The sequence below is a fragment of the Paroedura picta genome, chromosome 11, assembly GCF_049243985.1.
Source record: "Paroedura picta isolate Pp20150507F chromosome 11, Ppicta_v3.0, whole genome shotgun sequence".
Lineage (NCBI taxonomy): Eukaryota > Metazoa > Chordata > Lepidosauria > Squamata > Gekkonidae > Paroedura > Paroedura picta.
The window spans coordinates 39,991,401-40,010,027 of NC_135379.1; the positions used below are offsets into that span (position 1 = coordinate 39,991,401).

Below are 18,627 nucleotides of genomic sequence, written 5' to 3' on the forward strand. Positions count from 1 at the left end.
TGGTGCCTGCTGGGTAGAATGCTCTCTTGAGTTAGATCAGGTTCCTGTGGGAATTAAAATAGTTCTGCAGGGCCCATAAGACACAACAGTTCCATCAAACCTGTGGGTGAGGCCCATAGAGATACCAACAAATACCAACTGGCCTTTCTATGTAGACCAGGGGTAGTCAAACTGCAGCCCTCCAGATGTCCATGGACTACGATTCCCATCAGGCACATGGGAATTGTAGTCCACGGACATCTGGTGGACCGCAGTTTGACTACCCCTCATGTGGACAATAACATCTGGACACCATATCGCTAATTCCACCTCAGAACTTTATTTCCTCTCCCTCCTGAGTCCTTGGGGAAGGATGGAATAGAAATGTGAAAAATAAATAAAACAAATTTTAAAAATGGCAGAATCCTTACGAATGCTCGCCTCAGCGTCATATGGTTAGAGGAGAATGGATCGAAATGACCTCAGCATATAATCAACATAGCCCGTGCAGGAAAACATTTCCTACTCACGTTGAACCCCCTCCCCAATCTTTCCTTCAAGAGGAGAGGGTGGGAAGAGGAAGAGTGGAGAAAAAAAGAAATATGCTCTTTTCCCATAAGGCATTAAGTGTCAGTGCTGTAGAGAACAATAGAACATACAATGGCACACCATGTCAGAAGTTTCTCTATCCTTCCCTGAAGCAAACTCAAAGGGTTTTTTTATTTTATCTAAAGGTTGCTAATAAGCTGGCCCTCAGAAGTAGGAGGTCAGCTACCCAGGGAGGAATAAGAAGCTTGCTCAAAAATTCCAATTAAAATTTAGCTCAGCTCCTGTTCTTATTGAAACTGCAAGTGACATTTTAGCACATAAATGGCAAACAAAAAAGAAGGGGGCAGGAAGGAAAGCAAACAACCGCTTACATTCTTCACACATAAACACACACACACACACACTAATACATCGAAGAAACAAAACACTTTACAGCATGCTGAAAATTCTGTTAGGGTTGAAACAGGCATGATGGAAGCCACTGTAAATGCTTGACCGTATAAGTTTTTTATGTATATAATGTCAGGTATCAGCACACCTAACACATTAATCAGCCTGTTTCTATACAGAGTGTGAGAACACCTGACTGGACCACCAAAAGAACTAGGACAGTGGTTCTCAACCTTCCTAATGCCCTGACCCTTTAATACAGTTCCTCATGTTATGGTGATCCCCAACCATAAAATTATGCAAGGGTTCTTTCACAGATATTAAACCCAAACTGACCAATGGTGTGAAGATCCATTGTTCATGATTGCAAATACATTGGTTATAAATTGTATATAAATTGGTGGGCGCCTTCAGGAGGAGCGGCAACATTGGCAGTGGCCCCCCTCCAAGCTGGTCGCCCTGCCGTGACCCCTGTGAAAGGGTTGTTTGGCCCCTAAAGGGGTCCTGACTCCGATGTTGAGAACCACTGAACTAGCATCTTCCATGTTGTTCTCTGTGGGTAGGAAGTATATGAAATGTAGAGCTCGTAAAAGGTATTCTGCACCTCGGAATGCAGACATTCTGTATTCAAATGCAAACAAATGGTTAGCCATCCTGTGGGCATTTAGAACTTGTGTCCATGCCACTGACTGATAAGTCCAGATTCATGTAACTTGATGACTATGCCTTCTTAGAAACTCAAAGAAACAGTGGCTTGGATATTTACATCACACAAATAAAATGTGACTGCTCAAGTGGGAAAGCAGTTTAACATTTTAATTCTGCTGCTGCCTTCAAGTCACACAATATTCATAGGACATACCTGTCGCCCTTCCATCGCTCCTCGCATTTCCTTGAATGTTGAACTAAATTCTCCAATAAAGTCATGCTTGCCATTGGAATCCCAATCCCAAACTATGCACTGAAAGACAGAAATAAGACTGTTATTTCTCCTTAAAAGTGAGCAGCTCCTTGACCCAAGTAGCCGTTCTTCTGCCTGGGTCCCTCGATCTCAGCCATAAGCTTTCTGCAGGTCAGCAGAGGCTGTAGCAACAGAGAGGAACATGGGATAATCAGTGTTCCATGCACACAAGGTTGAATACATGCCAAAGATACGAAGGACAATGGATCCCACTTTAACACAATAAGGAAGCTGCAAGACATTCCTCCCCAAACACACACACTTATATACATTATACTAGTTCCAAGAGGGTTAGATCCATACTAAATTTTCTGCTTGCAGAAAGCATTTTTGTCACTGGAATAGAGCTTTTTTGTCTCCCCCATCACGAGTTGGAGCCAACTACTCTCCCCAAAATGCTTCAAGAACAGCATGATAAAGTGAATCAAGGGTCTTCAGCAGGAATGGGGAATTGGTAGCAATTATCCCAACTTTTCTGTTAGTGGAAAATTTAGTCTTGATCCAAGACAGAATTTTGAGAGTGCTCTAAAAAGCCAGCAATTGGTGAATGAGCCAGGGCCAGGTGAGAATGGTAGCAGCCGCTTCAGATCAGAGGTGGCCAAAATATGGTTCTTCAGAAGTCCATGGAGTACACTTACTGAGCTCCTGGGGATCATGGTAGTTGTAGTCCATGGACATCTGGAAAGCCACAGCTTGGCCACTCCTCTTCTAGATCTTTGCTGTTCCATTCCTACCTAGTTTCAGTAGGCTGTGCTGACACAGGGCTGTAACAGGTGCAGAATAGAGAGAAAATCATTCCTCTCCTCTTCCCCAACTCCAAGGATCTTGATTGAAATCATACCTAATGTAATTGCCTCTGGGTAGGAGCATGAAACACATTTCACCTGCGTGAAAAATGCTAGTAAGATGATTAGGTGGCAACAAAATAAAAACATATCAAACTCTTCCCATCAGCTATTCTGTACACAGAACAAACTTTTAAAAACTGCAGATTCATACTGATAAACATGACCTAGTGGAGCATAATCATCTTAAGTGATATTTCCCCTGCTATAGAGAATAAGTGCCCATTTCCACTAAAGGCACATTAAAAGCATTTTTCCATTGATTATTACTGTCAGCCCCAGCCTACTGAGCCTGCCTTAGCTACAGTCATATAAACAGCAAAACTTGTTCCCACAGACTGATTATGCATGGGGAGAAACGGCCGGGCTGGCAGTGGCATGGCAGCGGGGCTAATCCCCGCATACGCATGATGTTGCCACCATCCCGGCCACCTCCCAGCCCCAACCTGCTGTAGGATCTCCGATGGCCCAAGGCAAGGGAATGCTGCTTGTTCAGCGTTCCCTTTTTCCCCGTGGCTGCCATCATAGGCTAGGCTGGGGAAGGCTCATGCTATGGTGGCTGGGGAGGGACCAAATATGTTCAACTGGGCTCCATGGTATTGCACGGTGCTGCAGGGTCAACTGGGGCTTTGTACTCTGTTTTGCAGGAAGGCAGGATTGCAGTTTCGCACAATCCTGCCTTCCTGTAAAATGAATCACCCCCTGCACTGCCCCCCCCAGTGGAACCATTTGGCCACGGTGGCATTCCCTAGGGGGACACATTTTGCCGTGGACCAGGTCCATTGTCGAAATGTGTTCCCCATGGGGATGCAGAAAGCGGTGCGCCAGCTGCCATGCCATATCATAGCTTAACAAAGCCACCTCATGCCTGACAAACAGATTGGGTCAAGCTGTGTCCCCTGCAAGCCCTACTCTCTTGAATATAGGAAACAGAGCTATAGAACTGCTTTTTTCCAGTGAACATGAAATACTTCCAGATGTTATATCGTAGGACATTTGGCAGCTTCATTCTTGTTCCTTGAATGCCAAACAGATGCCCAGGCACTCTTACATAAGGGCAGGCATAACCACTGGCAGCAGCTGTAGCATCATCCTCCATGGCCAATCTTTTGGGGATGAGCTGTAGACTTGCAGCACTAAAGCACTAAAGCAGTGCACACCTGGTCTTCAGACTCTTCAGACTTAACTATGTACAAAGGCAAGTTATGAAACCCCATCCTGCCAGCAAAGAAATCCACAATATTTAAAACTAACCATCCATTCCAATAATTTAAAAGAAAGACTACATAGAAACTTTACCCCAATAGGCCCGCCATACATTAAATTTTATTGATGCATACCCAACATTGTAAAGTCTTACTGCAATAAACATGTGTGTATAAACGTTAAACAACCCAGCTATTCACAGATGGAAACAGGGCCATAGGCTTGGTCTTCTTGGGATACCTGTCACTAAGGATCCCTTCCCCCAATTGTTATATGCTTGTGAAAGCTATTGTCTGTTTTGTATTAAACTGATTTATAAGCAGTAGCTGGTCTGATCATACTTAGTCATTCAAAACAAGCTTTACTAACCGCACTGAGCAAAGTTATGGCACATTATGAGGCATACTAATGTTTACACTTGTGCATTATGCCCAACGACCTTACAGATATAACTTCTTGAGATCCACAGGAGAGAACAGAAACATGAAGAATGACACCTGTAGTGTAGACTGGAAAGAAATTTTTAAAAGAAATTTTTAAAAGGTCTACTCAGGCAGATCAGGGAAAAGTCAGAGGCAGTGATATACTATAGAACTAAGCAAAATAGACACCACCACTCAAAAAGGAGCAGCAGGAAGCATATGAAATATACGGGCCATAGCCAGGGGTAGTCAAACTGCGGCCCTCCAGATGTCCATGAACTACAATTCCCAGAAGCCCCTGCCAGCATTCGCTGGCAGGGGCTCCTGGGAATTGTAGTTCATGGACATCTGGAGGGCCGCAGTTTGACTACCCCTGGGCCATACAGTTATGCTCATTGGGTAGCAGTAAGAGGCGATGGTTTCCTGCCGAGTGTCAGAAATACTGGAAGACCTACAATACAGCCTCTCAGCCTGTTAAAAAGACAAATTAGAGGTGTGCCAAGCCTGAATTAGAATAAGGATTGTGTGGGGCTGGAATGCAGGTTTTTAATCCTTTTACCCTGACCTAGCGAGCTCTCCTATTAGCTCTCCTATTAGGCAGAAGGTGCATGCCTTTTCCCTCGTAGAACTAATGGCAATATGGGAAGTTTGAAGAGGCAAAGCTATTCAAAAGTGAAAAGAATACTCATGTACACACTTTTGTTACTATGAAAGGTTTGAATCTGAAAGTTTCCTTTAAAAGATGGTGGGAAATAACAAAGCTGAGACTCCAAGAAGAACTCTGTCTCGTAAACTTTTTTTTCTTGGTGCTGGTTGCCACAACGAAGCCTCATTTTGTAAAGAGGCTCGCAAAGTTGTCTTGCTCTATTGCCGAATTTGATCTGTTCACTCACCTGCACAGCTTGTCAAATCAAACCCTACTGTGCTTTTTTTCACTCCCTTCATGTCACGGAAACTATGAAGTAAAATATTCATTTGTTCGGCTGGGAATGGGAAGGGGATGACAGGACAGTGTAGGAATGTAAAACTCATTTTAGCAAAATATATATGAAATGTCCTAGCGAATAGTGCAGCAATACACACAAAAATAGCTATTGGGGGGGGCACAAATTACTCAAATTAAAAATAAATTTTTAAAGAGAGGAGCAAAAGGCCAGGTGAATGAAATGGCTGCACACAGATACACAGAGAAATTACAGGCAGAGAGATCTACTCATCCCTACCATTTTATAGTATCTTTTAAACTCAGTTTTGGTCTCCAGTTTTTATATATATAGGAGTTCCTTTGAAAGTACAACCTGGCACACGTTAATAAGCACCCCTTTGGCAAAAGCTGCTGAGGAGGATATTCTGGTACCTTTTCAGTCAGAAGGAATTCTTTGCTGATTGAGGAGGAAGAACTTGGCACTGAAGTAAGTATGTGGCCATTTTTCACCACTTTTCTTTGACCTTTGTATCTCAGAGGGATAAAATATGTTTGAATCAGGCAGATGAAGCACATTTCTCTTTGCAAAGCAGAGTTGTTTGGTGACAAGTTTGACAGAAATAAGAGAAATGTGTCCCTTTGTGTCTGTGTTTATATATTTTAGAGGTACAGTTAAAAAGTGAGTGAAAATGCTACGGTTTCCTCAGTCTCATATTCAGGCTTTGTCTTGAAACATACTGAGAAAGTAAGTCCCCTGTTCTAGCTACATCTCTACTGTAAAATGATGGCTGCTAATAAACTCCAGCAAAAGTTTTTTTAAAAAATGACCAAATTACCTATGTTAATCTGATTTTGGATGCAGCATCTGATTTTAGTCTTGTGGGGCTAAAGGCAGTTTTGACTGGATAATCTAAATTCGGGGGGAGGGGGATGCAAGGAGGGTTCTTTGTAGAACTGTTTTTCCAATCTTATTTATTTATTAAAAATATATTCCGTGTCTGCCTCCCCATTACAAAAATATTTGCTGCATACAGTAAAAAGAAAAAGCAGCTGTTAGAGGGGCAAGATCACTTTTAATTGATGTATTTAGTTGTTGTGTTTTTTTAATTAACCTGAATGCTTTTAAAAGTTGCTTTTATCTGGCATCAAAAGCTTGGAAACTAGGCCCTGTGCAGGGATGCTATTCAAAAGCCCCCAGAAGAGCTCTATGCTCCGCCACCTCGATCTGGCTACCGATCCTTGGACCAAAAGGTACGTCGGACCTCAACAAAGAGCCCGGGCCTTTTCAGTCCTGGTGGAATGAGCTCCCCGAAGAGATCAGGGCCCTGCCTGTACTTCCACAATTCCGCAGGGCCTGCAAAAGGGAGCTCTTCCATCAGGCATTCGCTTGAGGCCAACTGACTTAGAACATCTACAGGTCCCCAACTAGACTGAGAGGTCAAACCTACCAAGGGCTGGTCAAAGTTGTTTGTTGAAATGCTATTCTAGCTGAGATGTTATTGTTATTTGTTATATTGATATCTGTTATATTGCGATTGTTATATTGGTATTGTTCCATGTAAATGTTTTATGTAAACTGCCCAGAGCCATAGGGAAGGGTGGTGTAAAAATCTGAATGAATGAATGAATGAATGAATGAATGAATGAAAGTGCCATCACAAAGAAGGCCTTTCACCAAATTAGTAGCTCTTTATAGCTGCCTTGAAGGTTTTTTGAAAATGCCAATCACATTTCATTTGCCATTTATGGCCCCTGATACTTAGGGCCTCATCCTGTTAACATCTAGTGGCAATACAAACAGTTAAGGAGATCTGGCTCTTTACAAATATGAACATTCTTTGCATACCAAAGCAATGAATGAGAGTTTCCTTACAGTGAAAAAATCAAAAAATTAAGCAGTATCACAGTCATTATTGTCCAGAATATTGTACTATATGCAGAAGTGCAGAGTAACTAAACTGGGCTAATTTTAGTTGGAGTACCTTTATGTACCTTTGGAGTACCCAAATATATAGGCATATATAGCTCTTAAACTTATTCAGTTTTATTCAGATTCGGAACTAATACAGAACAGCCCTTTTCTAATGTCATGGGAATGTTTGCAGTGCTGTTACATCTCTGTAAGAAGTCACAAATCACAAGGAAGGAACCTGTACTCTGCCCTTTCACATCAGGAAAAACTGTTCTGAAACTTTGTAACGTAGGCCAGTATGGATTTGTACCAATCTCCCCACAACCAGATTAATGAAATAACCTAAACTGAATTCTGTGTATTCCAAAGCACCATGGGCATAAGAATAATTCTTGACCTTTTCCCTGATTTTTGTTAAGGAATTGTGGGTAGCCTCAGTCATTTTTATATGTCGTATAAGAATAAGTCTCAGCCTAGGAAGGTTTTAGGGGCTTTTCGCACCGGGATCTTTGTTGCAAATTGGTCACTGAACGAAAAATCGCCATTTAAAATAGTGGAATTCGTAGTTATGCATACCTGCCTTTGTAGTAGAATCCAGTTGCGTTTTGTAGCGTTTCCCGCAGCTTCCGGTCACGGCAGAAAAGGAAGCACTATTTCCAAGCCCGTCCCGCCCCTGGCCGTCAAGCAGCCAATGGGCAGCCGTTAGCATGCTCCCAAACAGCCCCTTTCCCTTTAAGAAAGGTTTTTTTAAAAAAAAAACAGACCCATTGTAACGAATCTGTGTAGATTCGTTGCAACGGAGAGACCCATCCAGCTGCCTAATGTGAGCTGTCGTTTGATCGTATGATCGTTGCCACGCTGCCTTGAGTGATAAAAAAAAAAATCCCCCCCCTCTCACGGGCCCGATTTTCTGCTGAATTAATGTGTAAAAAATAAAGGGACTTTATTTCAGCAAACGGGCTTTTATGTGGTTTGTGCTTAGTGACTAAAGGTGAAGGACTGAAGCCAGGGAAGCCTCTAAACAGAAAGAGGCTCGCTGGTGCGTTTATCCCCGCTCGCTCGGAGAAAAAAAAATGGCGATCGCTTCGCCGGAAGTTTGGAGGACAGGCTCAGGAGGAGGGACTTTGAAGAAACCGCAACAATGTTAACGCACAGGTCTTTATCGCTAGTGTTGCAGATAGTTTGCAAGAGTGTAGCGCTTTCCGGAGGGTGAATCCACTTTTTGGGATTCCCCTGAAAGCGCTACAACGAAGCGCTTTTTGCTGATCGGTTTCAGGAGTGTTGCAGATTGTTTACGACGTTGTGCGTTATGGCAAATCAATAGCGTTTCCAATTGGCAACCATTGTGCGATTTTGAAGCCGTGCAAAAAGGCCCTTAGAATCCTGATCAGGGGTAGTCAAACTGCGGCCCTCCAGATGTCCATGGACTACAATTCCCAGAAGCTGGGAATTGTAGTCCATGGACATCTGGAGGGCCGCAGTTTGACTACCCCTGATCCTGATCATTCCACTTACGGTTGAGCCGCTTGTGTCTCCCTTGCATGCTTCAGTACCATGTGCAGCCTGTAAACAGCTTCTCTCCCATATAACACCACCCTCTTTATACAAAAGAGAACATCAGTACACACTGGCTTTAAACACATGCCCGTTCTTTTCTTCAAGGAGCTATCCTATGCAGGGCACCAATGTACAAACGCTCCTACCTTCTTTATACCACTTAAAAAAAACCCACAATTGCAGGTTGCTGAGTAAAGGGTGGTGGTGGCAGGGAAGAACAAAGAATCACAATGGCACTAATGATTCATTCATTATCTGTAGTTCATTATAATGCCAGAAGTTGTTAAGAAGAGAAAAGGACTGTTTGGGATTATTTGAGGTTTGAATTTTAATTGGAGATCATTAAAGCAAAATTACATTTAACAAGGTCAAGGTTAAGACAGACCGGGCTGGTTGTTTGTTGCATTCCTGTAGACTTCTAACTTTAGCATTTGGGAAACAAGATAGTTTTGGGTACCGCTGAGTTCCCAGACAAAAGAAAGTGTTATTATCTCAGTGTTGTTTGCACAGCTATAATTAGGGCGAGGGTTAGGGTTCTTATAAGCTGGCTCACTTTAATTGCTGATTATACAAAAGATTTACATCTGGCTACCAACATGCATTGCCACTCCGGAATGGAATGCAACATGCTTCTAAAGAATATAATATCAGAAGCCAAAACAATCAATGGCTTCCATGCACCCACTTGAAAGTTTATACTAGCCATGTGTTACTATCCCTTTGCACTAGGCAAAAATAATTTGCTCTTTAAAAGTCAGAGCTTTGATACGGCATGTATCTAAGGCAGTGTTCAATAATTATAAAACCCACAACACAACTATTAATCAAAATAATTAAACATTGAAAACCACAATTAAGCCTGCTACGGATGGCCAAAATGAAGCGTTCTAGTTATGCATCAGCAATACAATCTGATTGATCGCAGAGAGCTTCAATAAAATTCTACAAGCCTAAGACACAAACCCTCTTCTAAGGTCATAAGCTGTTCCACTCCTGAGTCCTTCTCTAGCTCTTCCCAAGAAGCTTACAACATTACTAAAAGAAATGCCATTCCCGTACTGAATTTGATTCACTGCTGATACAGTGATGTAGTCCTTGCTCTACCCCTACCCCTCCAATCAAGCCGACTGTCCCACTAGGTACAGAGGCACGATGGTTACAGGTAGACATCAGATATATTGAACAGGTGGAACTATCCACAGGTGCAAGAGAAGGAATGAAAGAGGTCCTCAATGATTGTAAGCCTTTGGGTAGTAAAAAAGAAAAAAGAGGCCCTCAAAGAGGAAAATACAAATTAGATATTACATACTGAAATTAAATGGCTGTCAGGTAGATCAAATGGACAGTATTTAATAACAAAAATAGCATGGAAATTTGCTTTAGGTTTGAATCAAAGAACGGTATATATAGGGCAGCCTTTCTCAACTTTTTTACCATTTAGAAATCCCTGAAACATTCATCAGGCTTCAAGAAACCCCAGAAGATTGAAAAGTATAGCTATGTACATGCCCATCTGGGGTCCCTCCCCACCCCATCCAGGGCCATCATTGGCCATGGGGGGGGGGTCAAGTGACCATATATGGTCCTATCACCTGATAAATATTTAACACATTTTAAAAACATATTAAAAATTAATTCACTTCCACCCATTCAGGAAACCCTTCCATGAAGCCCTGGTTGAGAAAGCCTAATGTAGTTCCTTGTAAAGTTCAGGGTCTTAATGTATATTGAAACAGAGTTAGTGTGATGTGAAGCTCTACCCCAGCCTTCTGCCTGACAGATCTAACTCAAGAGGCTGCTTAATGCCACAAAGCTAGCACCTACCTGTGAGGGAAACAAGGACACTAACTTTTATTTACCTCCAGGAATAGGGGAATAAGCTGGTTCAGAAGAGAGAACTGAAAATATTGATAGGTCTAACTAAGTATTGCTGGGCCCATTCATTTATAATAAAGTTATAGTAGATAATTTAGGAGTGCAGGCAGCAGTCACGTTTTTCTGAAAAGTTATATTGTAAAACAACACAGTCTCCTTGCAAATGGTATCTTTTGGCCCATTCCCCTGGAGGCAAAACACTTTACTATGTTTGCCTGCCCATGCTGAGATTGAAAAAGGACCTCTGCAACGCGTCACTCTGGAGTTGCAAGCCCTAACTAAAAATGGAGAGTCCACTTTTTCCTCTCACTCCCTCTCACCCCCTCCCCCAATGTGGATCCTCTAGCTCTTCCATAGATCCTGAGTGGTTGCTAGCTGCTCCACTCACACACCAAACAGGACTAAAGGAGATTGGCTTCTCCCGGCCCCCAAAAGAGCAGGACTTTTCCCCATCCATAAGAGACCTCTTTTCCAACTTTGCCTGATCTACACTGGTTTGTAAGGTCCCCAGTTCAACGGATGAAATTCTGGGTAGGCTGTTGATGTGAAAGATAGGATTGAAATTTTCCATCTGGAAGATTTCCCTGAAATCCTCTAAGACAGGAGTAGTTAACCTGTGGTCCTCCATGGACTACAATTCCCATGAGCCCATGTTAGCAAACGCTGGCAGACCACATCTGGAAGACCACAGGTTGACTACCCCTGCTCTAAGAAATTAAATTCTACACCATCTCATTTGGCACCTGTCAGTTTACTAAACTAGTCCTGTGAATTCGGAAAAATTTAACCTAAGAATTAAACTAAAAAGCCCACTGTACTTAGCCACACCTCCAATGAACCCACTGAACAAAACCCACCATTATTTTTGACAACTTTCCAAATGTTTAAGAACTTATTACCCCCACATAATATTTTCTCTGTCTTAAAATGTCCTCAGCTCTACCATCCTTCCCTCACATGACTGCCTCCCAAACCTCTTATCGTTAATGAGGTGAGGTGAAACCTATGCTTGTTCTTTCAGCTAATTTCCACCCCTAATTCACTCTTCAAGACATGCTTAAAGACCACCGTGCTTCACTGCTGGAAGGCAGGAATGGACACATCTTCTTGATGTCCTCTCATTCAGGGCCTTAGGCATAGTGTACCTTTTAAGAAAAGATGAGTAAGATGCTTCTGAAAATCAGTTTCCCAGAAACAAAAAACCCCAGCAAACCTTCCTCTCCGCTGCTTCAATAAATTATTCTTTTGACTAAAGGACAAGTCAGTACAAACTCATGCCACGTACACAGCAATCCTGAGTATACTTTCTTGGGAGTAAGTCCCTGTGAACAGACCTGAGAAGGGTTCTGAGTAGGATTGCTCCCACAGTCCTTTAGGACAGGGGTAGTCAACCTGTGGTCCTCCAGATGTTCATGGACCACAATTCCCACTAGGGTTTGCTGACAGGGGCTCATGGGAATTGTAGTCCATGAACATTTGGAAGACCACATGTTGACTACCCCTGCTTTAAGACACCTAAGACTCCAAAATGGACTTTAATCAGTAGGGAAACTTTCACGGGCAGTAGTGGTAATAATTGATTCTGCCCCAAGTTAACAATTTATTTTTAAGAGAAGGAAAATTCTCAAAATGGACTGGTCTGAATCAGTTCCTGTGTCATTTGGGCTGGAGGGGGGGAGACCAGCCAGTAGAAGTCACCATCTTGGCCTGAATCAACTTGTATGTCCTCCATGACAAGGTGATATCTTACATCTTTAGAGTGCAAACGGAGAAGTGAGCGTGAATGGTCCAGGAACACCACACAATGCATTACTCAAGATGACATGCCCATGACCATGACCATCTGGAGTCTTACTCTCACATATCAGTATGTTGGAAACAGCAGAGGCAGCTGCTTCATTCATGCCTAGAAATGGATGAGAGAGAGGCAGGGTTGCCAATGTCCAGGTGACACCTGGAGATATCCTGCTATTACAATTAATCTCCAGATGACTCAGATCTTTTCCCTTGAGAAAATGGCACTTTTGAGGATGAAACCCTCCCCAAATCCCACCCTCTCCAGGATCCATTTCGAAAACCTGGAGATATTTCTCAACCTAGAAGAAGAAGAAGAAGAAGAAGAGTTAGTTCTTATATGCCACTTTTCTCCACCCGAAGAAGGCTCAAAGTGGCTTACAATCACCTTCCCTTTCCTCTCCCCACAACAGGCACCATGTGAGGTAGGTGAGGCTGAGAGACCCCTAATATTCCTGCTCTGTCAGAACAGCTTTATCAGTGCTGTGGCGACCCCAAGGTCACCCAGCTGGCTGCATGTGGGGGAAACAGCCATTTTGTTACGCAGGAGTCTGACATACTATACCCCTTCCATTTTGCATAAACAGTCCATAAATTCCAGTTTCAGGCATTGCCTTATCCATATCCCTTAAGCCAGTGGCCCCCAACCTTTTTATCACCGGGGACTGGCCAACACTTGACAATTTTACTGAGGCCCAGGGGACAGGGGAGTCTTTTGTTGAGGGACATCGCCGCTGCCTGAGCCCCTGCTCCGCTTGCTTTCCCGCCAGTGCCCCTGACTTCCAGCCACCCGCTGGGGGGCGCTGCCAGCACCAGCTGTGCAGTGCCACACTGAGGGGGGAGCCCCAGCCATGGCTGTCACTGGAGAGCACCAAAGGTGAGCCAGTGGCAGAGTGGCAAGGCAGCCCCGAGGCAGCAGCTGGAGAGGAGGACGAGGAGGAGCTGCGGCCTGGTACCGAATGATCCATGGACCGGTCCCGGTCCCCGGACCAGGGGTTGGGGACCACTGCTTTAAGCCATCTTTTAATGTTAGTCAAAAATACAAAGCTGCAATTTTGGCATATTTTCCCCATTTGTACTCTGAACAAACACAAGACAAGAACCTCCTAAGAAATGGCGATGCACCCATGATATGATCTTTGAATGGACTGCCAATCCCAGATACAAGATGCTATGAAGCTAATTACATCAAATGAGAATCCGGCCCTGTGAATCAATGTTTTCTTGCCTAGTTTTCCGCAAAACAAGTTGCTGTTTCTAAAATACAACAAAAGCAACATATGTAGGATTGCCATTTCTGCAAACATTGCGTTCAGATTCTCTCTCACCCAATTTGTAACGCTGCCAAATCGTTTCATTAAGGTTTGCAATAAATATTCCCTCTTTAATTCCTTCTTTTGTCACTCCCAGACTCTTCTGCAGTATATTGAAGAGAACTGAGGGGGAAAACAGGTCCCTTTTGAAAACCTGCTGTCACTCCTTGCACACTCTAGGAAACTGGCAAAGCTCTACAACTGAGGGTGGGACCAATTCTAAGAGCAGACCCTTCAACCTCCACCCATCCAGCTCCGTGTATTGCTATCAGGCACAAACTGCAGATACTACTTGCCTTATTCTCTTCCTACTCAACACACATTTGCACACTTGTGTTTTACTCTGGATTCTGATGTACCCAAAAAGCCTGCAAAGTGGTCATGTTTACACTAGTGAGTAATCTTATAATTAATGCATTCTGATTATTTTCATTCAAGCCATGGCAAGTTTTGCATGATTGCCCCTTTAAAATGTCTTAGCTTTCAATGACAAGTGCAAAGGAAGAAAAATGCAAAATCCTCCTGGGGCTGTGCAAGCCCCTTGCATAAACCTAGAGAGCACTTTATTGTAAATCCACCCTTAAATGGACTCCAGGGAATGGTAGAGGACAGGAAAGCCTGTGCTCGTTTGGGAAAAGAAAATCAGAGCCGTGTGTGTGTGTGTGTGTGTGTGGACAGAGACTGACAATCACAGTCCTCTGAAAGAGAAATTTAGTATCCTATTCTACTTCCTCCCTACCTTGGCTCCCCATTGCCTTTCCCATTACAGAACTCACTGAAATCACTTAGTAGAATGTAAAGAATGCAATGGGTAAAAAAAGAGTATTGAGGCGGGGAGGGGAAAAAAGAAATAGATCATGGTGTTAAAACCATGTTTAATGTATGTGACCTCTTTTGCCAAAGGCAACGGGGGGCAAGGGGGCAAGGAGGAAAATCCAGACAGTGCTCCAGCATTATTTTCAAGGGAAATCACTTGGATCCAACCCAAGTGCATGAGGAGAAGATGCTTTTGCCTTGCCTGTGGATCGGGAAAGGTTGCTGACTTCTCTTATTGTTAGTTTCTGGCATCTGTAAAGCTGCTGGAAAAAGTCCTCAAACTTTCACAAGGAGCTTTAGGTGAGCACAGGAAGCTGCGGCTGGAAAGGGGAGCAGAAAAAATGCCTCTGAACATGCAGTAACAGCTCAGGGTTTCTTGGGATGCAGGTATTTATTCAAACCCTGTGCTTAGAAACAGCCCCCTCAAGGCTGCAGGTTTTATAGGTGGAGAAGAACAGACGAGATGAGTGAGAAATCTCAAACCCGAGTCCCACTCCCTTGACACCATCAAGTTGTGCTCGTGATCCACGTGTGGTGCCCAGTTGCTCCCCCATGTGCAAAGTTGGTGTGAGGACTTCCAAGATGCTGTCACTATCATTTAATTGGTATGTAATCGTTTCGAAGAGGTCCGAAGAGCTCGAGAGTCTAATTTAACTCTTCCCGGGAATTTTCCCTGATGTCAACCGTCATAACAGATAAGAGAAATTTGGCACAGAAGCTGATTTCGACAAAGCTCTCGATAAGAGACTCGTGAAAGATAAACGCCAATAGTCAATAACACCCAGGGATGGGGAGGTTAATAGGAAGCTGGGGAAGAAACTAGCACTTGACGACCTAGGCTATAAATGGATCAAAGTCAGAAGCCGTCTTTTAAACTGGTAGGAAACCGATTCATATTTAACACATCAATAGTTTGCCCAAATAAAGTGTGTGAAGCTTAACGATAACGAGTACTAATTAAGGCCCATATGTTTTGGATCCACAAAGAAATACATGCATATGGTTAAGGCTTAGATTGTGATCCATGTTACTCAAACTTGCTGCCTGGCGGAGATACCTTCTGGGGACTGGCCACCCGCAGAGGACACAGCAGACAGGACGCTTTCAGTAAAAAGAGCTGGATTCAAGTCTAGTTGCACCTTCAAGACCAACACTCTTTTCAGGATATAAGCATTCGAGAATCAAAGATCCCTTCACCAGAGGGGGGTTAAGTGTCCCTTCTACCGGCCCACTGTTTCTTCTTTCCCGGATGCTCTCTGACACATGAACACTTTGTGGGTCTCTGAAATGCAACTGGACTGGAATCCATATGGAAGGGACGTGCTCCATCTTCCCTCCTTTGCCTGTTACAGCTACCTTAAGACCAGCAATTCCAGCACTCTGAAAAGGCAGCCCAAACGGCTGCTCCTCCCATTGCATCTTAGAGAAGTGAATAGAGAAGAAGGCTAGTGGGAAAGTGGGGGCCCAAAAGCACTGGGCTTTAGGGAATGGGGGAGGGGGCAGGCAGAGAGTGGCAGCAGCAGCTCCCCCCTTTGATAGCATAAGTGACTGATCAGCACATTTCTAGTCCTCTAACCATCTCACCCTCATGCCCGGCTGTATGTGAAGGATGTGTGAAAGGATGTGTGAAAAGGAGTGGTAGAAGGGTCTACCCTTGCATTTTTATCCACCTGATATCCAAACAGCATGCATAGTCCCACACCCAAGTCTCCCTCCAGTTTGTCCTCTCAATAACTCTGAGAAACAGATGAGACTAAGGCCCATGCTCTCTCAATGAGCTTAACATCTGAGTGGGAATTTGAACCCAGGCTTCCCTGATGCTAACTTTCCTGTAGCAGCTGTGGGCCCTGACAGAACTCTCTGGGTTCTGCAGGGCCTGCAAAATGGAGCTCTTCTGCCAGGCATTTGGTTGAGGCTGGGCTGAGAATCCCACGGTTTGACATTGGGTCCCCCTCCTTGGGCTCTTGAGCCCGATATTAGACTGGACTGGCCCGATATTAGACTGGGTTCTACTATCCCCAGTCTTGATGGGAACCTATACTGGATGGAGGACTTGAAGTGGTAAGGAATGAATTATTGTTGTTACCACCACAGGGTTTGTGGTATTGCGGGGGGAGGGGGGATTGTATTTTACCCTGTTTTATGGTTATATTGTGTTGTTATGAAATATTTTATTGGGAACCACCATGAGCCAGCTTGCTGGGAGCAGCAGTATATATATTTAATTATAAATAAATAATTAGAAATACGTTAAACAATATCCAGAGCCTCTTGTGGCGCAGGGTGGTAAGGCAGCAGAAATGCTATCTGAATCTGTCTGCCCATGAGGCCGGGAGTTCGATCCCAGCAGCCGGCTCAAGGTTGACTCAGCCTTCCATCCTTCCGAGGTCGGTAAAATGAGTACCCAGCTTGCTGGGGGGTAAACGGTCATGACTGGGGAAGGCACTGGCAAACCACCCCGTATTGAGTCTGCCATGAAAACGCTAGAGGGCGTCACCCCAAGGGTCAGACATGACTCGGTGCTTGCACAGGGGATACCTTTACCTTTACCTTTAAACAATATCCAGATGTGTTCTTCCCATATGCACATAATACTTTGGGCATATTTTCACTGGAGGCTTTTTGCTTTCCTGTGGGCATAGAGGAGGTCACCAAAGGGAGGGGTAAGAAGTCAGCTGTATATTTCCTGTGTTGAACAGGGAGTTGAATGAGATGACTCTTGGGATCCATGGCAGGTCTATGTATTTTACACTGAACAGATACCTGTGACAGGTACCACAAGAAAAAGCCATCCTGCATCCATTGTTCATTTGGTAGATTTAAAAATCATTTGAAGCTGTTAGAGTGAACATTACAATAAAGTGGAAGATGTTCTGGTTTATATTTTCCATGCATCTCAGTTTCTTCTCTCAACTTTGATTATTCAGATTATAAGAAAAAAAAACATGTACAAAATGGCAAATTAAGGGTGCTTAATGAAAGCAATTTTCATACAGATCGGAGATCTTTGATGTATCTTCACAGTCCTTTACTCCTCTGGAATCTAATTCAGTCAGTAGAAAATATTAATTATTGGAATCTGAGGCAACGGCTTCACTGTCTGGGATATCTCTGCGAAAATACACCCAATTTTGTTGATAAGATTGCTTATCAGAATATAACAGAGTGCAGTCTACAGTAAGGGATGAAAGACAGTGTGTACCTATGGCTGCAATGAATTTTGTGATACTAAATCATAGACAAGCTGATAGAGTGAAGAACAGCATTTACGGCATGTAAATTACCATTTTGGCACTGAATATAAAGGGGGAGGGAAGAGAAAAGGAAAAGAATCTTTTTCAAGAGGGAAAATATAGGGCCAGGGTTTCAATCACCAAGGTTTAAATTTTCACCTTTAATTATAGTTGCAGGAAGTAGGTTAGCCTCTTTAAATATTTAACTGCTGGTGCTTGAATATCCCACCAGGTACCTAGGCTGTCTCAATAGACCCTAATTATGCTCATAATAATTGCAGGTGTGCGATCAAAGCCTTGCTCAAGACTGGCTCTCAGTGCAAACATTTTGCCTCTTAATATGCAGGTTCCTCAGCAATACAATGAAAACAGCCATATGCACGTAAGTAATACAGGTAATAATGAACACACCTGGATGGATATGTCAATGGACCTCACTGAGCCAGAAGGCTCTGAACAATAAAAGATCAAAAATTAAGTGGGCAGTAGAATTGGGGGATCGCTGTTGGGAGGAAACGGGGCAGGTAGAGGAGTGGAAGAGTCATCAGCCTCCTCTTCACCTCATTTACCACTACATGACGCCTTGCCCTCCCTCTTCTCTCCTTTTGTAAAATATGGGAGCATGAGAAAAGAAAGTTCCTGGACTTTTGGTGACAACAGGAGAGTCTTTAGGATGATATCGCTAAAGATAAGGAAGGGGGGGGAGGCCTGTCAAGTGGTCAAAAGTAAAGAAAAGTGGTCCAAGTAAAGAAAGGCAAGATGAACCGATGGGCAGTGCTGTTTTGGACTTCAAGAGCACTTCCTCAGTTTTGCTAGGGACAAGAAGAGTTGGTTCATATATGCTGCTTTT

The 18,627-nt window shown here is 43.5% G+C and overlaps 1 protein-coding gene across 2 annotated transcripts in view; it reads right to left on the reverse strand.

Moving 5' to 3' along the window:
• Positions 1–18,627, reverse strand: part of CPNE4 (copine 4) — a 206,356-nt gene that overhangs the window by 47,732 nt on the left and 139,997 nt on the right. For both annotated transcript variants that reach the window (XM_077303399.1, XM_077303400.1), the window contains exon 8: positions 1,781–1,879. In XM_077303399.1, coding sequence (XP_077159514.1) covers positions 1,781–1,879 — 99 coding nt within the window. The remainder of the gene's footprint in view (positions 1–1,780; positions 1,880–18,627) is intronic.